At 45.9% G+C, this 25,598-nt stretch overlaps 2 protein-coding genes across 2 annotated transcripts in view; both read right to left on the reverse strand.

The window, feature by feature from the left end:
* Positions 1 to 164: 164 nt before the first annotated feature.
* LOC138646073 (MAPK-interacting and spindle-stabilizing protein-like) lies at positions 165 to 1,100 on the reverse strand. Its single transcript, XM_069735541.1, has one exon. The coding sequence runs from the start codon at positions 1,098 to 1,100 to the stop codon at positions 165 to 167; it is 936 nt and encodes a 311-aa protein (XP_069591642.1).
* A 5,335-nt stretch (positions 1,101 to 6,435) lies between these two features.
* The window catches only part of DARS1 (aspartyl-tRNA synthetase 1), an 80,398-nt gene continuing 61,235 nt past the window's right edge, over positions 6,436 to 25,598 (reverse strand). The window contains exons 11-18 of the mRNA XM_069732872.1: positions 25,330 to 25,464; positions 15,166 to 15,313; positions 11,292 to 11,438; positions 10,665 to 10,707; positions 10,427 to 10,507; positions 7,262 to 7,373; positions 6,914 to 6,985; positions 6,436 to 6,835 (exon numbers count right to left, since the gene is read on the reverse strand). Of these exons, the coding sequence (XP_069588973.1) occupies positions 6,744 to 6,835; positions 6,914 to 6,985; positions 7,262 to 7,373; positions 10,427 to 10,507; positions 10,665 to 10,707; positions 11,292 to 11,438; positions 15,166 to 15,313; positions 25,330 to 25,464 (830 nt within the window). The 3' untranslated portion in view covers positions 6,436 to 6,743. The remainder of the gene's footprint in view (positions 6,836 to 6,913; positions 6,986 to 7,261; positions 7,374 to 10,426; positions 10,508 to 10,664; positions 10,708 to 11,291; positions 11,439 to 15,165; positions 15,314 to 25,329; positions 25,465 to 25,598) is intronic.

Consider the following 25,598-nt stretch of genomic DNA (forward strand, 5'->3'; position numbering starts at 1 on the left):
CCAATTTTCTTTAGCATTTTTTAATATAATTTTTCTCCTATTTTGTATTTCACCCTTTGTAGTTTCTGTTTTCACTTTATTTTAATCCTCAGCAGGAGACTTGAACTTGTAGTTATTTGTTTTGTGTACAGTGTTATAACCCTACAGTTTACAGCCCAGCATCATCAAGATGGCGGCTCCGGGGCCCAGTGCCGGGGGATGGCGGCTCCGGGGCCCAGTGCCGGGGGATGGCGGCTCCGGGGCCCAGTGCCGGGGGTTGGCGGCACCGGGGCCCAGTGCCGGGGGATGGCGGCTCCGGGGCCCAATGCCGGGGGATGGCGGCTCCGGGGCCCAATGCCGGGGGATGGCGGCTCCGGGGCCCAATGCCGGGGGTTGGCGGCTCCGGGGCCCAATGCCGGGGGATGGCGGCTCCGGGGCCCAATGCCGGGGGTTGGCGGCTCCGGGGCCCAGTGCCGGGGGATGGCGGCTCCGGGGCCCAGTGCCGGGGGATGGCGGCTCCGGGGCCCAGTGCCGAGGGATGGCGGCTCCGGGGCCCAGTGCCGGGGGTTGGCGGCTCCGGGGCCCAGTGCCGGGGGATGGCGGCTCCGGGGCCCAGTGCCGGGGGTTGGCGGCTCCGGGGCCCAGTGCCGGGGGTTGGCGGCTCCGGGGCCCAGTGCCGGGGGATGGCGGCTCCGGGGCCCAGTGCCGGGGGTTGGCGGCTCCGGGGCCCAGTGCCGGGGGTTGGCGGCTCCGGGGCCCAGTGCCGGGGGATGGCGGCTCCGGGGCCCAATGCCGGGGGTTGGCGGCTCCGGGGCCCAATGCCGGGGGATGGCGGCTCCGGGGCCCAATGCCGAGGGATGGCGGCTCCGGGGCCCAATGCCGGGGGATGGCGGCTCCGGGGCCCAATGCAGAGGGATGGCGGCTCCGGGGCCCAATGCCGGGGGTTGGCGGCTCCGGTGCCCAATGCCGGGGGATGGCGGCTCCGGGGCCCAATGCCGGGGGATGGCGGACCTGTTTAGGGTCCTCAGGATGACATCTCCTGCAGTATTTCTATGCGCTGAGCAGAGAGCTGGAAGCTGTAGAAGTTCAGCATGAGAAAGAACAGCTGGACCTGATATCATTTTCCATAGATATGGGAACAGAACCGAGCTTGCTGCGTACCAGTGATGAGCGAGTGCACTCGGATAACTAGTTATCCCACCATGCTCATGTCTTCGGCATGCTCAAAAAATACGTTTGCGTCCCCATGGCTGCAGGTCTTGCAGCTGGTAAACAGCTATAACGCATGCAGGGATTGCCTAACAGACTCAAACATATTTTTCAAGCATGTCAAAAATACTCCGTTAGCACACGAACATGCTCAGATAACACTTTATCCGAGCATGTTCGCTCATCACTACTTACAACATAGATACGGGAACAGAACCAAGCTTGCTACATACATACGGGAACAGAACCACGGTTACTACATAGATACGGGAACAGAACCAAGCTTGCTACATACATACGGGAACAGAACCACGGTTACTACAGAGATACGGGAACAGAACCAAGCTTGCTACATAGATACGGGAACAGAACCACGGTTACTACAGAGATACGGGAACAGAACCACGGTTACTACATAGATACGGGAACAGAACCAAGCTTGCTACATAGATACGGGAACAGAACCACGGTTTCTACAGAGATACGGGAACAGAACCACGTTTACTACATAGATACGGGAACAGAACCAAGCTTGCTACATAGATACGGGAACAGAACCAAGCTTGCTACATAGATACGGGAACAGAACCACGGTTTCTACATAGATACAGGAACAAAACCAAGCTTGCTACATAGATACGGGAACAGAACCAAGGTTGCTACATAGATGCGGGAACAGAACCAAGCTTGCTACATAGATACGGGAAAACACACCAAAAAAAACAGGCAAAGGTGCTTACCTGTCTAGGCCTTGAATCAAATGCACCATCATTGTGCAGCGGGCCCAAGTATAGACGGTTACTACATAGCTACCGGGACAGAACCAAGCTTGATACATAGATACGGGAACAGAATCAAGCTTGCTACATAGATACGGGAACAGAACCACGGTTACTACATAGATATGGGGACAGATCCAAGGTTACTACATAGTACAATGCCTCACTGTGATTGATGGGTGCCAGAATGATTGTGCCAGGCCCTCTGTACTGCTGTCAGAGATCGACAGTGCCAGGTTTTGTTTCACCTTCAGATGGGTGATGTGACTGGCTACAATCCCTGTCTGGACCTACATAATACACATTCTTGTTACTGTAAATAAAGGACGATGTATGCACAGATTACAGTACTGCGGGCGTAATCCCCGCAAATCTGGCGAATATCGGACCTTTCTAGGGTTGTCTAGTTGAAAATGTCTATCAGAAGTTTAAAGTGAGAAAGAGCAGCCGAAACCAATATTTAATGTGCCAACACTGTGTGACCTGTGAACAATACCTCAGAAAATAGAAAACATGGTGCAGCCATGAGTTAACCCTTCAAAAGGGCATACAGGTGCGGTCTCCAGTTCTTAAAACATTTCATCACTCTGGAGATTATCAAGCATGGTCCATTCACTGACAGCAAGAAAAGGTCTTGAAAATTATTATAGACCAGCCTCTTACCTCATCACCACAGTTCTCTAGTATTAGATCAGATAGACAGGGTAGATAGCAGTGTGAGCAGCCTCTTCTTACCTCAGCATCTCCAATATCTCTAGTATTATACCAGATAGGGTAGACAGCAGTGTGAGCAGCCTCTTCTTACCTCAGCACACCTGGTATCTCCAGTATTAGATCAGTTAGGGTGGACAGCAGTGTGAGCAGCCTCTTACCTCAGCACCCCTGGTATATCCAGTTTTGGATCAGATAGACAGGGTGGACAGCAGTGTGAGCAGCCTCTTCTTACTTCAGCACCCCTGGTATCTCCAGTATTAGATCAGATAGATAGGGTGGACAGCAGTGTGAGCAGCCTCTTCTTACTTCAGCACCCCTGGTATCTTCAGTATTAGATCAGATAGACAGGGTGGACAGCAGTGTGAGCAGCCTCTTCTTATTTCAGCACCCCTGGTATATCCAGTATTAGATCAGATACAGGGTGGACAGCAGTGTGAGCAGCCTCTTCTTACCTCAGCACCCCTGGTATATCCAGTATTAAATCAGATAGACAGGGTGGACAGCAGTGTGAGCAGTCTCTTCTTACCTCAGCACCCCCGCTACCTCCAGTATTAGATCAGATAGACAGGGTGGACAGCAGTGTGAGCAGCCTCTTCTTACCTCAGCACACCTGGTACCTCCAGTATTACATCAGATAGGGTGGACAGTAGTGTGAGCAGCCTCTTCTTACCTCAGCACCTCTGCTACCTCCAGTATTAGATCAGATAGGGTGGACAGCAGTGTGAGCAGCCTCTTCTTACCTCAGCAACCCTGCAACCTCCAGTATTAGATCAGATAGACAGGGTGGACAGCAGTGTGAGCAGCCTCTTCTTACCTCAGCACCTCTGGTACCTCCAGTATTAGATCAGATAGACAGGGTGGACAGCAGTGTGAGCAGCCTCATCTTACCTCAGCACCCCCGCTACCACCAGTATTAGATCAGATAGGGTGGACAGCAGTGTGAGCAGCCTCTTCTTACCTCAGCACCTCTGGTACCTCCAGTATTAGATCAGATAGACAGGGTGGACAGCTGGGTGAGCAGCCTCTTCTTACCTCAGCACTCCTGATATCTCTAGTATTAGATCAGATAGACAGGGTGGACAGCAGTGTGAGCAGCCTCTTCTTACCTCAGCACCCCTGCTACCTCCAGTATTAGATCAGATAGACAGGGTGGACAGTGGTGTGAGCAGCCTCTTACCTCAGTACTCCTATTATCTCTAGTATTATATCAGTTAGGGTGGACAGCAGTGTGAGCAGCCTCTTCTTACCTCAGCATCCCTGCTACCTCCAGTATTTGATCAGACAGACAGGGTGGACAGCAGTGTGAGCAGCCTCTTCTTACCTCAGCACCTCTGGTACCTCCAGTATTAGATCAGATAGACAGAGAGGACAGCAGTGTGAGCAGCCTCTTCTTACCTCAGCACTCCTGATATCTCTAGTATTAGATCAGATAGACAGGGTGGACAGCAGTGTGAGCAGCCTCTTCTTACCTCAGCATCCCTGCTACCTCCAGTATTAGCTCAGATAAACAGCGTGGACAGTGGTGTGAGCAGCCTCTTCGTACCTCAGCATCCCTGCTACCTCCAGTATTAGCTCAGATAAACAGCGTGGACAGCAGTGTGAGCAGCCTCTTCTTACCTCAGCATCCCTGCTACCTCCAGTATTAGATCAGATAGACAGGGTGGACAGTGGTGTGAGCAGCCTCTTACCTCAGCACTCCTATTATCTCTAGTATTATATCAGTTAGGGTGGACAGCAGTGTGAGCAGCCTCTTCTTACATATGAAGGAGGCGGAGCTTCTTACCACACATGCTCATAAGCAATTGTTTCGATCAGCGTAACATGGTGATGAACAATTTAATATTGATCACCTCCCTAGACAAAATGAGTGTGATTTGCTAAATAAAGCTATTTAATAATTTATTTTATAATGACATTTTCTTATTCTTTTATTTGCAGAGAACCCCTTTAATATTCTTCATCTCCGATCAGGGAGCAGCAGTTCAGTCCTCCACATGGTGGCGCTGTTGGCGAACGACACCACCCGATGAGTGATGAGGGCGTCTGGGTCATTAGGTGTTAGTTGTGATTTTGGAGGATCGCTGGCGGCTTCTTCCTTTCCAGCACAAGGTATAAGATGTAACTTCGGAAAGACAAGTGAGAAGTTTTGAGTCTGAGAACTTGGCTGCGATGACATTGAGACGCGGCTCGTAAATCTGAGTTATCTGCGCGCTGCACGCTCCGCGGATAGCGCCATTATTCCTGTGATATGAAGTGGTCCTGACAGCAGCAGCACAAGAGCCGGGAGATCGGACAGTAACCGGCAGCGCCTCCTGTCAGAGGACTGAATATATGACCGGGGTCTGACGTACGGCTCCGAGCGCATCGGACGGCTTCTGTACTCACAAACCAGTGCTTAAAGGGGTATTCCCATCTCCAAGATCCTATCCCAATATGTAGTAGGTAGAATACTAACAAATACGTCCAGTTAGAAATTAGTATAGTTCTTCTGATTTGCTATGTGCAGGGCATTGCAGAAGGTTAGGTATCCATGGTTAAAACCACTCATATAGTGAGATTTAGTTGATAGTGGTCATAATCATGGATACCTAAGCTACTACAATGTTCTGCGCATGGGGTAAGCGATACAGAAAATCAGAAGAACTATACCACATTTCTAATTGGAGGTATTTGCTAATATTATTATTACTCCTACTACATATTGGGATGTGATCTTGGAGATAACAATACCTCTTTAATAAACTTCTTCACCTTTTTGTGGAGATTATTTTGTTTTTACTTAAATACTTTTGGCTACAAAGAATTTTTGTCATCGAGTTTCATTAAATATTTTGCACTATTTGCCTTTTATAGCTGCTGTGCTGCGCGGTTTACTGCTGGCTGCAGAATGGGCTAACTGAGCAGAAGTCAGTGAGCTCATTCTGGGCGTTTCTAACCCTTATCCGTCTTTTCTGAGCTCCTCTCAGCTGATTTATGATCATCTTAAAATTGACTGCGCAGAAAAACAAGGAGCCTGAAAAAGCCAAAACGGTGTAATTTTTTTTAGTAAAACCAAATAGCAATGGTAATTAAATAGCCACTTAAAGGAAAAAAAATGTCCTCAAACGTTGACGACCCCTTTAATGAGGTTGCACATAAGGCGACAAGCCGAAAAGGCTTTTCTTCCAAACACAGCGCCATATCTGTCCACAGGTTATAGGTGGTACTGCAGCTCGGCTCCATTCACCTACACCCGTGGGCAGGAGAGGAGCCGCTTCTAGCAGTCATAGGTCAGGACGCTCAGATCTAGGCCGGTTTGCTTTGGCACTACCCCTGCTTTGGACTTTAGTGATTGGCCAGAAATCCGTCAGCAGAAAGCTGCACCGATCAGCTGTGATAGGGGAAAGATGCAGCTGTCCGCACGTTTACACAGCAGTGCCCTCTACAGGAGGGGGGCGTATTAGCAGCTACCTACATATGATGTCTTTCATGCTCTGCATGGGTGGGCCGCCCCTATGTCAGCCTAATAAAGGGGTGTCACGTGGAGGAGCCGTAATGGCAGGAGGCTTTCCCTACTGCTGCCATGCTGTTAGCTCTCAGGCTGCTGACCTTAGAGGGGTCTGATCCAGCTGGTGTTCTGCTGATGGGGGTCAGACCAAGGAAAGTCAAGGAGCGACGACCTCTTCATTTTTTGCAGGTCCTTCCACCCATCGGACATCGATATAGGAACCCCGACGCCATTATTCCCCCCCAAAGAAAAGTCGCACGACCTTGATCGTATTTAAGTACTTTACTAATTGCCTCATTAGGAGTCACTTGCTTTTGCAGCGTTCGGCACTTTACGGCACTGTGCAATTATCGTTATAAAAGGCGTTGATTAGGACGTTATCGTACGCGGTTACGGGTCTCCGGCCCAGACAGGCGGTTAGTGATCACAGGATTAGCGCTGCCCGTTATCTACAGGCTATAAACCCGTCCGGGACCAGGAGGAGATCTAACAGGATTGGCGGCAGCCCGGCGGGACGACTTCCATAGTGCACAAGATGGTGGTGGCCAGCAGGTGATTCCAGCTCCGGGGGCTTCTTATGGGGTCAGCCTCTTGGGGTCACGGGGGAACATGGAGGTCTGGCGGACATTGTGCAGGCCAAGGTACAGCATGGTGACCCGCTCCAGACCTACGGCAGAGGAAAACAGGGAGTCACGGGGGAGAAAGTATACGGAACGAAGAGGACCTAGAAGTGACCCGTCCTTACCGATGCCGCCGCCGCCGTGAGGTGGAGCTCCGTACCGGAAGGAGTCGATGTACGCCTTGATTTTTTCCAAGTCTTAAGAAGAAAAAAATTAGCGCATGACTTTTTCTATGATTTTAAAGGTCTTCAATAATTTTGCAGCCATTTATAATTGCTCCAGTGCGACTGCAATAAAACAATACAGCAAATAGTCTCCCGTTTTGTGTACACAGCTCCTCTGCCAATGCTCAGGCTTGTGATTATTGCTGGCGGACTCTCCAGTGTCTGCAGATCATATACTTCTATCTGGAAATACACACGACCACGGGGTGATGTACGATCGGCCCCAGCTGTGTAATCCGGATTTCTTACCGATCCCATGGTGCTGCGCCCGTTCCGTCAGCAGCTGAGCGTCGTGCACTCTCTGAGCCCCCGACAGGATCTCTTCACCCCTCATGAACATATCGTACGAGTTGGAATATTTCTGTGCAAAAATAGGGAGAAGAAAATATAACCATAAGCAGCATTCACACTGAGAGACCTAGTGCTGCGGCACACTGACACAGAGACCTAGCACTGCGGCACACTGACACAGAGACCTAGTACTGCGGCACACTGACACAGAGACCTAGTACTGCGGCACACTGACACAGAGACCTAGCACTGCGGCACACTGACACAGAGACCTAGCACTGCGGCACACTGACACAGAGACCTAGCACTGCGGCACACTGACACAGAGACCTAGTACTGCGGCACACTGACACAGAGACCTAGCACTGCGGCACACTGACACAGAGACCTAGCACTGCGGCACACTGACACAGAGACCTAGCACTGCGGCACACTGACACAGAGACCTAGCACTGCGGCACACTGACACAGAAACCTAGCGCTGCGGCACACTGACACTGGGGGACCCAGAACTGTGGCACACTGACACTAAGAGACCTAGCACTGTCACTGAGAGACCTAGCACTGTGGCACACTGACACTGAGAGACCTAGCACTGCGGCACACTGACACTGAGAGACCTAGCACTGCGGCACACTGACACAGAGACCTAGCACTGCGGCACACTGACACTGAGAGACCTAGCACTGCGGCACACTGACACTGAGAGACCTAGCACTGCAGCACACTGACACTGGGGGACCCAGAACTGCGGCACACTGACACAGAGACCTAGCACAGCGGCACACTGACACTGGGGATCCTAGGACTGAGGCACACTGACACTGAGAGACCTAGCACTGCGGCACACTGACACAGAGAGACCTAGCACGGCGGCACACTGACACAGAGAGACCTAGCACTGCGGCACACTGACACTGAGAGACCTAGCACTGCGGCACACTGCTACTGGGGGACCAAAGACGGTGGCACACTGACACAGAGACCTAGCACTGCGGCACACAGAGACCTAGCACTGCAACACACTGACACTGAGAGACCCAGCACTGCGGCACACTGACACTGGGGATCCTAGGACTGAGGCACACTGACACTGGGGATCCTAGGACTGAGGCACACTGACACTGGGGATCCGAGGACTGAGGCACACTGACACTGGGGATCCTAGGACTGAGACACACTGACACTGGGGATCCTAGGACTGGGGCACACTGACACTGGGGATCCGAGGACTGAGGCACACTGACACTGGGGATCGTAGGACTGAGACACTGACACGGGGCGTCCTAGGAATGAGGCACACTGACACTGGGCGTCCTAGAACTGAGGCACACTGACACTGGGCGTCCTAGAACTGAGGCATACTGACACTGGGGATCCTAGGACTGAGACACACTGACACTGGGCGTCCTAGGATTGAGGCACACTGACACTGGGGATCCTAGGACTGAGACACACTGACACTGGGGATCCTAGGACTGAGACACACTGACACTGGGCGTCCTAGGATTGAGGCACACTGACACTGGGGATCCTAGGACTAAGACACACTGACACTGGGGATCCTAGGATTGAGGCACACTGACACTGGGGATCCTAGAACAGACACACTGACACTGGGGATCCTAGGACTGAGAAACACTGACACTGGGCGTCCTAGGATTGAGGCACACTGACACTGAGAGACCTAGCACTGCGGCACACTGACACAGAGAGACCTAGCACGGCGGCACACTGACACAGAGAGACCTAGCACTGCGGCACACTGACACAGAGACCTAGCACTGCGGCACACTGCTACTGGGGGACCAAAGACGGTGGCACACTGACACTGAGAGACCTAGCACTGCGGCACACAGAGACCTAGCACTGCAACACACTGACACTGAGAGACCCAGCACTGCGGCACACTGACACTGGGGATCCTAGGACTGAGGCACACTGACACTGGGGATCCTAGGACTGAGGCACACTGACACTGGGGATCCGAGGACTGAGGCACACTGACACTGGGGATCCGAGGACTGAGGCACACTGACACTGGGGATCCTAGGACTGGGGCACACTGACACTGGGGATCCGAGGACTGAGGCACACTGACACGGGGCGTCCTAGGAATGAGGCACACTGACACTGGGCGTCCTAGAACTGAGGCACACTGACACTGGGCGTCCTAGAACTGAGACACACTGACACTGGGCGTCCTAGGATTGAGGCACACTGACACTGGGGATCCTAGGACTGAGACACACTGACACTGGGGATCCTAGGACTGAGACACACTGACACTGGGCGTCCTAGGATTGAGGCACACTGACACTGGGGATCCTAGGACTGAGACACACTGACACTGGGGATCCTAGGATTGAGGCACACTGACACTGGGGATCCTAGGACTGAGACACACTGACACTGGGGATCCTAGGACTGAGACACACTGACACTGGGCGTCCTAGGATTGAGGCACACTGACACTGGGGATCCTAGGACTGAGACACACTGACACTGGGGATCCTAGGATTGAAGCACACTGACACTGGGGATCCTAGGACTGAGACACACTGACACTGGAGATCCTAGGACTGAGACACACTGACACTGGGGATCCTAGGACTGAGGCACACTGACAATGGGCGGCCTACAACTGAGGCACACTGACACTGGGGATCCTAGGACTGAGGCACACTCACACTGGAGATCCTAGGACTGAGACTCACTGACACTGGGCGGCCTACAACTGAGACACACTGACACTGGGGATCCTAGGACTGAGGCACACTGACACTGGAGATCCTAGGACTGATACACACTGACACTGGGCGGCCTAGAAGTGAGGCACACTGACACTGGGGATCCTAGGATTGAGGCACATTGACACTGGGGATCCTAGGACTGAGGCACACTGACACTGGGGATCCTAGGATTGAGGCACATTGACACTGGGGATCCTAGGATTGAGGCACACTGACACTGGGGATCCTAGGATTGAGGCACACTGACACTGGGGATCCTAGGATTGAGGCACACTGACACTGGGGATCCTAGGACTGAGGCACACTGACACTGGGGATCCTAGGATCGTCCTGAAATGCTGCACACTCCTACTATGGGTATAATACTCACTGGCTCCTGGGGGTCGGGCATTGTGTAGAAGGGTCTCACCGCCAATGGATATTTATCGAGGATGTAGAAATCAGTGTCGTACTGAGAGATAAACAGAGCAGAATATCTGACGTCAGCATCTACCAGTTCTCCGTACATTGGATAGTAAGCCTACCGGTCAAGCTGGAGTCGCAGGATTATTGTTACTGTAAGAAAACTGTAACTATCTGCATAATAATGCCGAGAAATGTGAACTCACCTTTTCTTTCACTAACCGTCCCAGAAGTTTCTCATTGGGAGTACTGGGGAAAAAAAACAGAGTAAGTCCATGATGTCTACACCAGGCAGTGAGGTCTCTGTATAGACCATAATAGATCTTCATAGTGATGGAGGCTCCAAAGTGCTGCATAGACTTCTATGTACCTTATGTCTCAGAATTAGCTGCCCCGAGGAATAACACTACTTCTGCCCATTATATGACTTGTATTCTGCATTTTCCCTAATGTTCAGCTAGCGGAGACCTCCTGCTATGATGTCTCCTATACACAGCGCACACAAACAAGTGGGATTCCTGCTCCCCTGTCCCTATGTGGAAAATGGTAGAAGCAGCAGCATGCAGAACCTTATACAACAGTGCTGAGCAGTGTATCTGTGAATCCAGCTTTGAGGTGAGATAAACACTTACTAAAAAGCAGCAAAATGGAAGGTATTATACTGAAGTACTGAGCAGTTTGGCTGTGAATCCAGCAATGAGCCTTGTTTATGTTCAGTCTGTTGCAGACAAGCAAATTCCATTATGGCTGAACCTACACTGCACCATGACCCCCATTAACACACAGCAGTAGAATTATTATATGTTTTGCTAATATCAAGGTAAAATACTCACCTGAGATCTTCTTCATCTCCCATTTCTACTCCAGCCTCACGCAACATTGCGACACCCTCACGGTACTCTAGGCGTAACGTGGGCTCCAGGAACTTAAAAGGCTCGGAAGGGTACTGCTTGCCCACTGTATGGATTTCAGTCTGAAATCTATAAAAAAAAAAATCAATACAAGTAAATCCAGTTATAAGGAAGTCAGACGACCCCGAATATAAATAAATTGTGTGACTGCAATAACTAGAATCGCCACAAGAGGGAGCACTTGTAAAGCGAACAAACTTTCTCGACATTTATTAATTTACTAGATGGTGGCCCGATTCTAACGCATCGGGTATTCTAGAATATGCATGTCCACATAGTATATTGCCCAGCCACGTAGTATATTGCCCAGCCACGTAGTATATTGCCCAGCCACGTAGTATATTGCACAGCCACGTAGTATATTGCCCAGCCACGTAATATATTGGCCAGTCACGTAGTATATTGCCCAGTAACGTAGTATATTGCCCAGCCACGTAGTATATTGCACAGCCACGTAGTATATTGCCCAGCCACGTAGTATATTGCCCAGCCACGTAGTATATTGCCCAGTCACGTAGTATATTGCCCAGCCACGTAGTATATTGCCCAGTCACGTAGTATATTGCCCAGCCACGTAGTATATTGCCCAGCCACGTAGTATATTGCCCAATCACGTAGTATATTGCCCAGCCACGTAGTATATTGCCCAGTCACGTAGTATATTGCCCAGCCACGTAGTATATTGCCCAGCCACGTAGTATATTGCCCAGTCACGTAGTATATTGCCCAGTCACGTAGTATATTGCCCAGTCACGCAGTATATTGCCCAGTCACGTAGTATATTGCCCAATCACGTAGTATATTGCCCAATCACGTAGTATATTGCCCAGCCACGTAGTATATTGCCCAATCACGTAGTATATTGCCAAGTCACGTAGTATATTGCCCAGTCACGTAGTATATTGCCCAGTCACGCAGTATATTGCCCAGTCACGTAGTATATTGCCCAGTCACGTAGTATATTGCCCAGTCACATAGTATATTACCCAGCGACGTAGTTATATTGCCCAGTATATTGCCCAGCCACGTAGTATATTGCCCAGCCACGTAGTATATTGCCCAGTCACGTAGTATATTGCCCAGTCACGTAGTATATTGCCCAGTCACGTAGTATATTGCCCAGCGACGTAGGTATATTGCCCAGCCACGTAGTATATTGCCCAGTCACGTAGTATATTGCCCAATCACGTAGTATATTGCCCAGTCACGTAGTATATTGCCCAGCGACGTAGGTATATTGCCCAGCCACGTAGTATATTGCCCAGTCACGTAGTATATTGCCCAATCACGTAGTATATTGCCCAATCACGTAGTATATTGCCCAGCCACGTAGTATATTGCCCAATCACGTAGTATATTGCCCAGTCACGTAGTATATTGCCCAGTCACGTAGTATATTGCCCAGTCACGCAGTATATTGCCCAGTCACGTAGTATATTGCCCAATCACGTAGTATATTGCCCAATCACGTAGTATATTGCCCAGCCACGTAGTATATTGCCCAATCACGTAGTATATTGCCCAGTCACGTAGTATATTGCCCAGTCACGTAGTATATTGCCCAGTCACGCAGTATATTGCCCAGTCACATAGTATATTGCCCAGCGACGTAGTTATATTGCCCAGTATATTGCCCAGCCACGTAGTATATTGCCCAGCCACGTAGTATATTGCCCAGTCACGTAGTATATTGCCCAGTCACGTAGTATATTGCCCAGTCACGTAGTATATTGCCCAGCGACGTAGGTATATTGCCCAGCCACGTAGTATATTGCCCAGTCACGTAGTATATTGCCCAGCCACGTAGTATATTGCCCAGTCACGTAGTATATTGCCCAGTCACGCAGTATATTGCCCAGCCACGTAGTATATTGCCCAGCGACGTAGTATATTGCCCAGTATATTGCCCAGCCACGTAGTATATTGCCCAGCCACGTAGTATATTGCCCAGTCACGTAGTATATTGCCCAGTCACGTAGTATATTGCCCAGCGACGTAGGTATATTGCCCAGCCACGTAGTATATTGCCCAGTCACGTAGTATATTGCCCAATCACGTAGTATATTGCCCAGTCACGTAGTATATTGCCCAGTCACGCAGTATATTGCCCAGTCACATAGTATATTGCCCAGCGACGTAGTTATATTGCCCAGTATATTGCCCAGCCACGTAGTATATTGCCCAGCGACGTAGTTATATTGCCCAGTATATTGCCCAGCCACGTAGTATATTGCCCAGTCACGTAGTATATTGCCCAGTCACGTAGTATATTGCCCAGTCACGTAGTATATTGCCCAGCGACGTAGGTATATTGCCCAGCCACGTAGTATATTGCCCAGCCACGTAGTATATTGCCCAATCACGTAGTATATTGCCCAGTCACGTAGTATATTGCCCAGTCACGTAGTATATTGCCCAGTCACGCAGTATATTGCCCAGTCACATAGTATATTGCCCAGCGACGTAGTTATATTGCCCAGTATATTGCCCAGCCACGTAGTATATTGCCCAGCCACGTAGTATATTGCCCAGTCACGTAGTATATTGCCCAGTCACGTAGTATATTGCCCAGTCACGTAGTATATTGCCCAGCGACGTAGTTATATTGCCCAGTATATTGCCTAGTGACGTAGTATACGGCACAGAGCCACATAGTATATTACACAGCGACGTAGTATATTGCCCAGCCACGTAGGATATTGGCCAGCGACGTAGTATATTGCCCAGCGACGTAGGTATATTGCCCAGCCACGTAGTATATTGCCCAGTCACGTAGTATATTGCCCAGTGACGTAGTTATATTGCCCAGTATATTGCCTAGTGACGTAGTATACGGCACAGAGCCACATAGTATATTACACAGCGACGTAGTATATTGCCCAGCCACGTAGGATATTGGCCAGCGACGTAGTATATTGCCCAGCGACGTAGTATATTGGCCAGTCACGTAGTATATTGCCCAGTGACGTATGTCACAGGTTAAAAAATAAACATATACTCACCTTCCGAGGGAGCCCTTGTAGTCCTGTCGCCTGTGTGCGGTGCACTCGGCAGCTTCTGGTCCCAGGGTTGGTAGCGCTGGACCCGTGATGACGTCGCGGTCACATGACCATGACGTCATGGCAGGTCCTTCTCGCGCAGGAACTGTGATGAGGTCGCGGTCACATGACCGTGACGTCATGGCAGGTCCTTGTCGCATACCATCCTTGCCACTGGAACCTGACGCTTGCATGGAGCGGCTACCGGAGCGTCGCGAGGAGCAGGAAAGGCGGTGGAAGGTGAGTATATAATGATTTTTTATTTTTTTAATTATTTTTAACATTAGATCCTTTTACTATTGACGCCGCATAGGCAGCATCAACAGTAAAAACTTGGTCACACAGGGTTAATAGCGGCGGTAACGGAGTGAGTTACCCGCGGCATAACACGGTCCGTTACAGCTGGCATTAACCCTGTGTGAGCGGTGACTGCGGGGAGTACGGAGCGGGCACTGACTGCGGGGAGGAAGGAGCGGCCATGTTGCCGCCGGACTACGCCCGTCGCTGATTGGTCGTGGCAATGGTCATGGGCGTTTTGCCGCGACCAATCAGCGACTTGGATTCCATCACAGACAGAGGCCGCGACCAATGAATATCCTGGACAGACAGATGGAAGTGACCCTTAGACAATTACATAGTAGATGATTATTATTTATCATCATTGCTATGATTGTGAATGTCGCTGGAAAAACAGCATTGGCCTGCAAGACCATGCAAACCGCCTCCAACCTGCCACATGAGTCACAAAAAGTCATTACCTTTCCTGCAATCCCTTAAATATCTGAACCAGGGTGTCCGCAATCTCATCCACAACTTCATGATAATGGTAGCTGAACGCCATCTCGATATCCAGGCCTACGAACTCCGTCAGGTGCCGGTGAGTGTTGGAATCCTCTGCACGGAAAACTGTAAGAAACGCAACAAAGTCACCAAAAACTGATAAAGAATTAATGTAACAGCACACAAAAACATTAAGAATGAGACTAAAAACAAAATTGTAGTTACACGGGAGACCCACTGGAGGGCGCCAAACTCCACCACAGACCATATACTACAGCAGCATCTATTCCTGTGCATGTAGATGTGCGGTGGCACCACTGCTGTGAGCGGTAACACCCCGGACCCTCCATGGGTCGAGCACAGGATCTGGCTCCAGATTTACACATTAGGTTTAATCACCGTATAACATAAAAGTTCTACAACTTTCCAATACACAGTGTTCATTCAATTCTTCCCATTTTCAAAGATGTCTGCTTGCTGTCAAGAAAAAAAACACGTTCTAATCTTAATAAAACTCAATGAAAGAAAAACTATCCTGACCGAATAACTCTCACAACTGAGGGTTTGTTACAATTGAAGACAATCATCTTTACGCTGAACGCATCAATAGCACAGCGTTCTCTTGGGCTGACTGCAAGAAGTCCGACTGTTCCCATGGAAATGTGGAGATTATATACAAATGCTGCAAACTCTCAGCTGTGAGCACTAAGAGGAATATACTGGTTTTCAGATTCAGAGATTTTAAAGTAGTGAGAACAGAAGAATGGAAACAAAAAGCATATTATTAAAAAGGATCAGAAATTTTATAAATAAACTGAATTTGCAAAAAAAAAAAAAAAAAAAAAAGAAGAACTAAAAAACTAAAAACAAAGACAATCCCCTTAAGAAAGTCATGGGAGCAGGGACTTCTGCCACATGACAGTGAGTAACAGCAGCTGACACACTCATTGTAGTTGGCTGCAACTTGATTGCCATGTAATGACCTGTAGCTGCCACTAGAGTGAGCGTACGGAAAATAGAGTTTAATAGGAGCTATATAAATCTGTATGTAGTGAGCTCCCCCTAGTGGTGGCTGTATAATCTGTATGTAGTGAGCTCCCTCTAGTGGTGGCTGTATAAATCTCTATGTAGTGAGCTCCCTCTAGTGGTGGCTGTATAATCTGTATGTAGTGAGCTCCCTCTAGTGGTGGCTGTATAATCTGTATGTAGTGAGCTCCCCCTAGTGGTGGCTGTATAATCTGTATGTAGTGAGCTCCCCCTAGTGGTGGCTGTATAATCTGTATGTAGTGATCTCCCTCTAGTGGTGGCTGTATAAATCTGTATGTAGTGAGCTCCCTCTAGTGGTGGCTGTATAATCTGTATGTAGTGAGCTCCCTCTAGTGGTGGCTGTATAATCTGTATGTAGTGAGCTCCCCCTAGTGGTGGCTGTATAAATCTGTATGTAGTGCTCTCTCCCTAGTGGTGGTTGTATAATCTGTATGCAGTGAGCTCCCCCTAGTGGTGGCTGCATAAATCTGTATGCAGTGAGCTCCATCCAGTGGTGGCTGTATAAATCTGTATGTAGTGAGCTCCATCTAGTGCTGGCTGTATAATCTGTATGTAGTGAACTCCTCCTAGTGTTGGATGTATAAAGCTGTATGTAGTGCTCTCTCCCTAGAGGTGGCTGTATAATCTGTATGTAGTGAGCTCCCCCTAGTGGTGGCTGTATAATCTGTATGTAGTGATCTCCCTCTAGTGGTGGCTGTATAAATCTGTATGTAGTGATCTCCCTCTAGTGGTGGCTGTATAAATCTGTATGTAGTGATCTCCCTCTAGTGGTGGCTGTATAAATCTGTATGTAGTGATCTCCCTCTAGTGGTGGCTGTATAAATCTGTATGCAGTGCGCTCCCTCTAGTGGTGGCTGTATAAATCTGTATGCAGTGAGCTCCCTCTAGTGGTGGCTGTATAAATCTGTATGTAGTGATCTCCCTCTAGTGGTGGCTGTATAAATCTGTATGTAGTGATCTCCCTCTAGTGGTGGCTGTATAAATCTGTATGCAGTGCGCTCCCTCTAGTGGTGGCTGTATAAATCTGTATGCAGTGAGCTCCCTCTAGTGGTGGCTGTATAAATCTGTATGTAGTGATCTCCCTCTAGTGGTGGCTGTATAAATCTGTATGTAGTGAGCTCCATCCAGTGGTGGCTGTGTAAATCTGTATGTAGTGAGCTCCCCCTAGTGGTGGCTGTATAAATCTGTATGTAGTGATCTCCCTCTAGTGGTGGCTGTATAAATCTGTATGTAGTGAGCTCCATCCAGTGGTGGCTGTGTAAATCTGTATGCAGTGAGCTCCCTCTAGTGGTGGCTGTATAAATCTGTATGTAGTGATCTCCCTCTAGTGGTGGCTGTATAATTCTGTATGTAGTGATCTCCCTCTAGTGGTGGCTGTATAAATCTGTATGTAGTGATCTCCCTCTAGTGGTGGCTGTATAAATCTGTATGCAGTGCGCTCCCTCTAGTGGTGGCTGTATAAATCTGTATGCAGTGAGCTCCCTCTAGTGGTGGCTGTATAAATCTGTATGTAGTGATCTCCCTCTAGTGGTGGCTGTATAAATCTGTATGCAGTGAGCTCCATCCAGTGGTGACTGTATAAATCTGTATGTAGTGAGCTCCCTCTAGTGGTGGCTGTATAAATCAGTATGTAGTGCGCTCCCTCTAGTGGTGGCTGTATAAATCTGTATGTAGTGAGCTCCCCCTAGTGGTGGCTGTATAAATCTGTATGTAGTGAGCTCCCTCTAGTGGTGGCTGTATAAATCTGTATGTAGTGCGCTCCCTCTAGTGGTGGCTGTATAAATCTGTATGTAGTGAGCTCCCCCTAGTGGTGGCTATATAAATCTGTATGTAGTGATCTCCCTCTAGTGGTGGCTATATAAATCTGTATGTAGTGATCTCCCTCTAGTGGTGGCTGTATAAATCTGTATGTAGTGATCTTCCTCTAGTGGTGGCTGTATAAATCTGTATGCAGTGCGCTCCCTCTAGTGGTGGCTGTATAAATCTGTATGCAGTGATCTCCCTCTAGTGGTGGCTGTATAAATCTGTATGTAGTGATCTCCCTCTAGTGGTGGCTGTATAAATCTGTATGTAGTGATCTCCCTCTAGTGGTGGCTGTATAAATCTGTATGCAGTGCGCTCCCTCTAGTGGTGGCTGTATAAATCTGTATGCAGTGAGCTCCCTCTAGTGGTGGCTGTATAAATCTGTATGTAGTGATCTCCCTCTAGTGGTGGCTGTATAAATCTGTATGCAGTGAGCTCCATCCAGTGGTGACTGTATAAATCTGTATGTAGTGAGCTCCCTCTAGTGGTGGCTGTATAAATCAGTATGTAGTGCGCTCCCTCTAGTGGTGGCTGTATAAATCTGTATGTAGTGAGCTCCCCCTAGTGGTGGCTGTATAAATCTGTATGTAGTGAGCTCCCTCTAGTGGTGGCTGTATAAATCTGTATGTAGTGCGCTCCCTCTAGTGGTGGCTGTATAAATCTGTATGTAGTGAGCTCCCCCTAGTGGTGGCTGTATAAATCTGTATGTAGTGAGCTCCCTCTAGTGGTGGCTGTATAAATCTGTATGTAGTGCTCTCTCCCTAGTGGTGGCTGTATAATCTGTATGTAGAGAGCTCCCCCTAGTGGTGGCTGCATAAATCTGTATGCAGTGAGCTCCATCCAGTGGTGGCTGTATAAATCTGTATGCAGTGAGCTCCATCCAGTGCTGGCTGTATAATCTGTATGTAGTGAACTCCTCCTAGTGTTGGATGTATAAAGCTGTATGTAGTGCTCTCTCCCTAGTGGTGGCTGTATAAATCTATATGTAGTGAGCTCCATCTAGTGCTGGCTGTATAATCTGTATGTAGTGAGCTCCCTCTAGTGGTGGCTGTATAATCTGTATGCAGTGAGCTCCCCCTAGTGGTGGCTGCATAAATCTGTATGCAGTGAGCTCCATCCAGTGGTGGCTGTATAAATCTGTATGCAGTGAGCTCCATCCAGTGCTGGCTGTATAATCTGTATGTAGTGAACTCCTCCTAGTGTTGGATGTATAAAGCTGTATGTAGTGCTCTCTCCCTAGTGGTGGCTGTATAAATCTATATGTAGTGAGCTCCATCTAGTGCTGGCTGTATAATCTGTATGTAGTGAGCTCCATCTAGTACTGGCTGTATAAATCTGTATGTAGTGAGCTCCATCTAGTGCTGGCTGTATAATCTGTATGTAGTGAGCTCCCCCTAGTGGTGGCTGTATAAATCTGTATGTAGTGAGCTCCCCCTAGTGGTGGCTGTATAATCTGTATGTAGTGAGCTCCCCCTAGTGGTGGCTGTATAAATCTGTATGTAGTGAGCTCCGCCTAGTGGTGGCTGTATAAATCTGTATGTAGTGAGCTCCTCCTAGTGGTGGATGTATAAAGCTGTATGTAGTGCTCTCTCTAGTGGTGGCTGTATAAATCTGTATGTAGTGAGCTCCCCCTATTGGTGGCTGTATAAATCTGTATATAGTGAGCTCCCTCTAGTGGTGACTGTATAAATCTGTATGTAGTGAGCTCCTCCTAGTGGTGGATGTATAAATCTGTATGTAGTGAGCTCTCTCTAGTGGTGGCTGTATAAATCTGTATGTAGTGAGCTCCCTCTAATAGTGATGGGGAACCCGTAGATATTCCGGTCCGGTGGGTTTAGCCGAACATTTTAAAAAGTTTGGTTCGGGAACCAGAACAGTACCCGAACTCGAACACGGACCCCATTCAGATGAATGGGAGGCTCAAACATCCAGTCACAAGTTTGGCTGATGAAAAAGTACTACTCTCATCAGCGTACGCCTGCAGTTGCTGATAACAGCGAGAACAGGCGAGGCTGAAGAGAGAATTGAATAGCCAACGCCTGTGCAATAAATAAATTAATTTAAAAATTACTTGCAGTCACTAAAGTCATTTAATTGAAATAAAGACAGTGACACTTTTTTTCACGTTTTTTTAAAAAGAAAAGTTATAAGCACCTTTACACCTAATCCACTGAAACCCATGTCACCTGTAAAAGACAGAAAATAATAAACAACCATAGTACTCACCTATACGGCTAATCCACCGATGCCCATGTCCCCTGTAAATTGTAAAAGAAAACAAAATACTGAACAACCATATCCCTCACCTGTCCAACATGAAGAAAATCCATATCTGCCCCACAAGGATCAGGATGATTTGGATAGAGGTCACATCAGTGATATGACTGCTATCCACGCAGCTGGCTCACACGGAGACAGGAGCGAAATAACGCTCTGTAGTGTGTAGCGCTGAGCTCCCATGAGAAAGGTCACGAGTTCATTAGCAGTGACGACTATCCAAATCATCCGTATGTTCGTGGGACAGATATAGATTATTTTCACTTGGACAGGTGAGGGATATGGTTGTTTATTATATTTCTCCTTTTACAGGGGACATGGGCATCGGCGGATTAGACGTAAAGGTGAGAATTATGGTTGTTTACTATTTTCTGTCTTTTACAGATGACATGGGAATAAAGATGAGTATAACTTTGCTTTTTTATAATTTTTATTTCAAGTAAAGGGGGTCTGTGTCATTATTTCAATTAAAGATTTTATTCTGGCTGTGTTTTTTTTTTTTTTTTTACAGTCTAACTATGGGGTTAGTAGTGAAGTTGTCTTGTAGACACCTCTCCATTACTAACCTCTGGACTTGATGTCAGCGGCCATAAAACAGCTGACATCAACCCCAAACCTATTACCCCATTTGTTACCGCAACAGGGCAAGTGGGAAGAGCCGGGCAAAGCGCCAGAATTGGCACATCTAATAGCTCCGCCTTTTCTAGGGCGGCTGCGTGCTGCTATCCTCAGGCTGGGGAAAGTCCATGACCCCTTGCAAGTCTAAGAATACCAGTCCCCAGCCATCTGCTTTAGTTTGGCTGGTTGTCATGAATGGGGGAACCCCCACCCCATTGAAAAAAAAAAAAAATGATTTAAATAATTACCAAAAAAAAAAAAAAAATGATCCCTCTATTCTTGATAACCAGCCATGATAAATCTGACAGCTCTGGACTGCAGCTGTTGGTTTTGCCTGCGCTGGTTATAAAAAACAGAAGAGGCCACACATCACTTTTTATTTATTTATAGCACAGGAGCCGGCAGATGAACACTCTCAACAGCGACAGCAAGCACAAGCGTACGCTGATGAGTGTAGTACTCTCTCATCAGCCGACGCCTGTGACCAGCGGTAACCTTTATACCGCCGATCACAGCTGCTGGCTCACGCTGTCAGTAACTGACTTATCGCCGATCAGAGCTGCTGGTGTTTCTCACTCAGTCACACAGATGACAGCGTAGCAAACAGCCAATGTTCGGGATGCCGAACCCGAACAGTAAGACGGACTAACTGGGGTCCGTGATCGGGGTCCGTGCACGGCAGTGGATTGGGAGCTCTAACAGAAAAACAAAGCTACGACCTCTACAAACATATGAGATTTATAAATACGATCACATAACATTCTCTGGTGTGGATAAACATCACATCGTCCACATTAATCCTTCCGTCACTCACATGTTCAGGTACATGACGCGAATGGCTTCAACAAAGCAAAATAAAAAAAGAAAGTGCAAAACAGAAAGGAGGTCACCCCTCCCCCGCTAATGCAGAGTTTTATCACTTACTTTGATAATTAAATTACTTTGCTCCCAGAATGAGCTCAGACTCTTAATGCCAATTATTCTCCTCCGGGCAAAAGATAATCGTTGTGTGATAATTACAGAGGCATTAGATCTGTTATAAGTGTTAGTAATTATACACAGCGCAGCGATCGGCTTCATACTTCTTATAGCCCAAATAATAAGTCAAAGCCCAAAAATAATGAAATCATCTAAAAAAAATAGTTTTATTTATCTCCAAAATGACCAGCACTCAGTGCAGCATATATGGAGTTAATGTCCTGTATATCCTCCTAGATATTAGAAAGAGGGAAGTATTATAGTAGTTATATTCTTGTACATAGGGGGCAGTATTATAGTAGTTATATTCTTGTACATAGGAGCAGTATTATAGTAGTTATATTCTTGTACATAGGGGCAGTATTATAGTAGTTATATACCTGTATATAGGAGCAGTATTATAGTAGTTATATTCTTGTACATAGGAGCAGTATTATAGTAGTTATATTCTTGTACATAGGAGCAGTATTATAGTAGTTATATTCTTGTACATAGGAGCAGTATTATAGTAGTTATATTCCTGTACATAGGGGCAGTATTATAGTAGTTATATTCTTGTACATAGGGAGCAGTATTATAGTAGTTATATTCTTGTATATAGGGGACAGTATTATAGTAGTTATATTCTTGTACATAGGGGCAGTATTATAGTAGTTATATTCTTGTACATAGGGGCAGTATTATAGTAGTTATATTCTTGTATATAGAGGCAGTATTATAGTAGCTATATTCCTGTACATAGGGACAGTATTATAGTAGTTATATTCTTGTACATAGGAGCAGTATTATAGTAGTTATATTCTTGTACATAGGGGGCAGTATTATAGTAGTTATATTCTTGTATATAGCAGTATTATAGTAGTTATATTCTTGTACATAGGGGGCAGTATTATAGTAGTTATATTCTTGTACATAGGAGCAGTATTATAGTAGTTATATTCCTGTACATAGGGGCAGTATTATAGTAGTTATATTCTTGTATATAGGGGACAGTATTATAGTAGTTATATTCTTGTACATAGGGGCAGTATTATAGTAGTTATATTCTTGTACATAGGGGCAGTATTATAGTAGTTATATTCTTGTATATAGAGGCAGTATTATAGTAGCTATATTCCTGTACATAGGGGCAGTATTATAGTAGTTATATTCTTGTACATAGGAGCAGTATTATAGTAGTTATATTCTTGTACATAGGAGCAGTATTATAGTAGTTATATTCTTGTACATAGGAGCAGTATTATAGTAGTTATATTCCTGTACATAGGGGCAGTATTATAGTAGTTATATTCTTGTACATAGGGAGCAGTATTATAGTAGTTATATTCTTGTACATAGGGGCAGTATTATAGTAGTTATATTCTTGCATATAGAGGCAGTATTATAGTAGTTATATTCTTGTACATAGGGGGCAGTATTATAGTAGTTATATTCTTGTACATAGGAGCAGTATTATAGTAGTTATATTCTTGTATATAGAGGCAGTATTATAGTAGTTATATTCTTGTACATAGGAGCAGTATTATAGTAGTTATATTCTTGTACATAGGAGCAGTATTATAGTAGTTATATTCTTGTACATAGGAGCAGTATTATAGTAGTTATATTCTTGTATATAGAGGCAGTATTATAGTAGTTATATTCTTGTACATAGGGACAGTATTATAGTAGTTATATTCTTGTACATAGGAGCAGTATTATAGTAGTTATATTCTTGTACATAGGGGCAGTATTATAGTAGTTATATTCTTGTACATAGGGGCAGTATTATAGTAGTTATATTCTTGTATATAGAGGCAGTATTATAGTAGTTATATTCTTGTACATAGGGGGCAGTATTATAGTAGTTATATTCTTGTATATAGCAGTATTATAGTAGTTATATTCTTGTACATAGGGACAGTATTATAGTAGTTATATTCTTGTACATAGGGGCAGTATTATAGTAGTTATATTCTTGTATATAGAGGCAGTATTATAGTAGTTATATTCTTGTACATAGGAGCAGTATTATAGTAGTTATATTCTTGTACATAGGAGCAGTATTATAGTAGTTATATTCTTGTACATAGGAGCAGTATTATAGTAGTTATACTCTTGTACATAGGAGCAGTATTATAGTAGTTATATTCTTGTATATAGAGGCAGTATTATAGTAGTTATATTCTTGTACATAGGAGCAGTATTATAGTAGTTATATTCTTGTATATAGAGGCAGTATTATAGTAGTTATATTCTTGTACATAGGAGCAGTATTATAGTAGGTATATTCTTGTACATAGGAGCAGTATTATAGTAGTTATATTCTTGTATATAGAGGCAGTATTATAGTAGTTATATTCTTGTATATAGAGGCAGTATTATAGTAGTTATATTCTTGTACATAGGAGCAGCATTATAGTAGTTATATTCTTGTATATAGAGGCAGTATTATAGTAGTTATATTCTTGTACATAGGAGCAGTATTATAGTAGGTATATTCTTGCATATAGAGGCAGTATTATAGTAGTTATATTCTTGTATATAGAGGCAGTAATATAGTAGTTATATTCTTGTACATAGGAGCAGTATTATAGTAGTTATATTCTTGTATATAGAGGCAGTATTATAGTAGTTATATTCTTGTACATAGGAGCAGTATTATAGTAGTTATATTCTTGTATATAGAGGCAGTACTATAGTAGTTATATTCTTGTATATAGAGGCAGTACTATAGTAGTTATATTCTTGTATATAGAGGCAGTATTATAGTAGTTATATTCTTGTACATAGGAGCAGTATTATAGTAGTTATATTATTGTACATAGGGGCAGTATTATAGTAGTTATATTCTTGTACATAGGAGCAGTATTATAGTAGTTATATTCTTGTATATAGGGGCAGTATTATAGCAGTTATATTGTTGTATATAGGGGCAGAATTATAGTAGTTATATTCTTGTACATAGGGGCAGTATTATAGTAGTTATATTCTTGTACATAGGGCAGTATTATAGTAGTTATATTCTTGCACATAGGAGCAGTATTATAGTAGTTATATTCTTGTACAGAGTAGCAGTTTTTGAGTAGCTATATTCTTGTACATAGGGGCAGTATTATAGTAGTTATATTCTTGTACACAGGGGCAGTATTATAGTAGTTATATTCTTGTACATAGGGGGCAGTATTATAGTAGTTATATTCTTGTACATAGGGGGCAGTATTATAGTAGCTATATTCTTATACATAGGAGCAGTATTATAATAGTTATATTCCTGTACATAGGAGCAGTATTATAGTAGTTATATTCTTGTACATAGGAGCAGTATTATAGTAATTATATTCTTGTACATAGACGGCAGCATTTACTAGTTATTACAATTAATTTCAATATCAATCAGTTAATGGCTCATTATGGCCAAATGTTGATGAATTTCTTACCAGGTCCAATGCAAAACACTTTCTCAAAATCAGCACAGATACACATTTGCTTGTAGAGCTGTGGCGATTGGGCTAGGTAGGCGCTGGTTTTGAAGTAGGACACAGTGAATACGTTGGCTCCCCCTTCACTGGCCGCTAGAATGAAATAACCACATATTAATCTCATGTGCGTCTGAAAATAAGAAAAATTGCTTCAATAACTTCATTTTCAAGATCGTTTCTCATATTCAGTCTACATTAAATGTAATAAGTGGCTCTTGCAGGATCTA

This window comes from Ranitomeya imitator, chromosome 7, assembly GCF_032444005.1.
Source record: "Ranitomeya imitator isolate aRanImi1 chromosome 7, aRanImi1.pri, whole genome shotgun sequence".
NCBI lineage: Eukaryota > Metazoa > Chordata > Amphibia > Anura > Dendrobatidae > Ranitomeya > Ranitomeya imitator.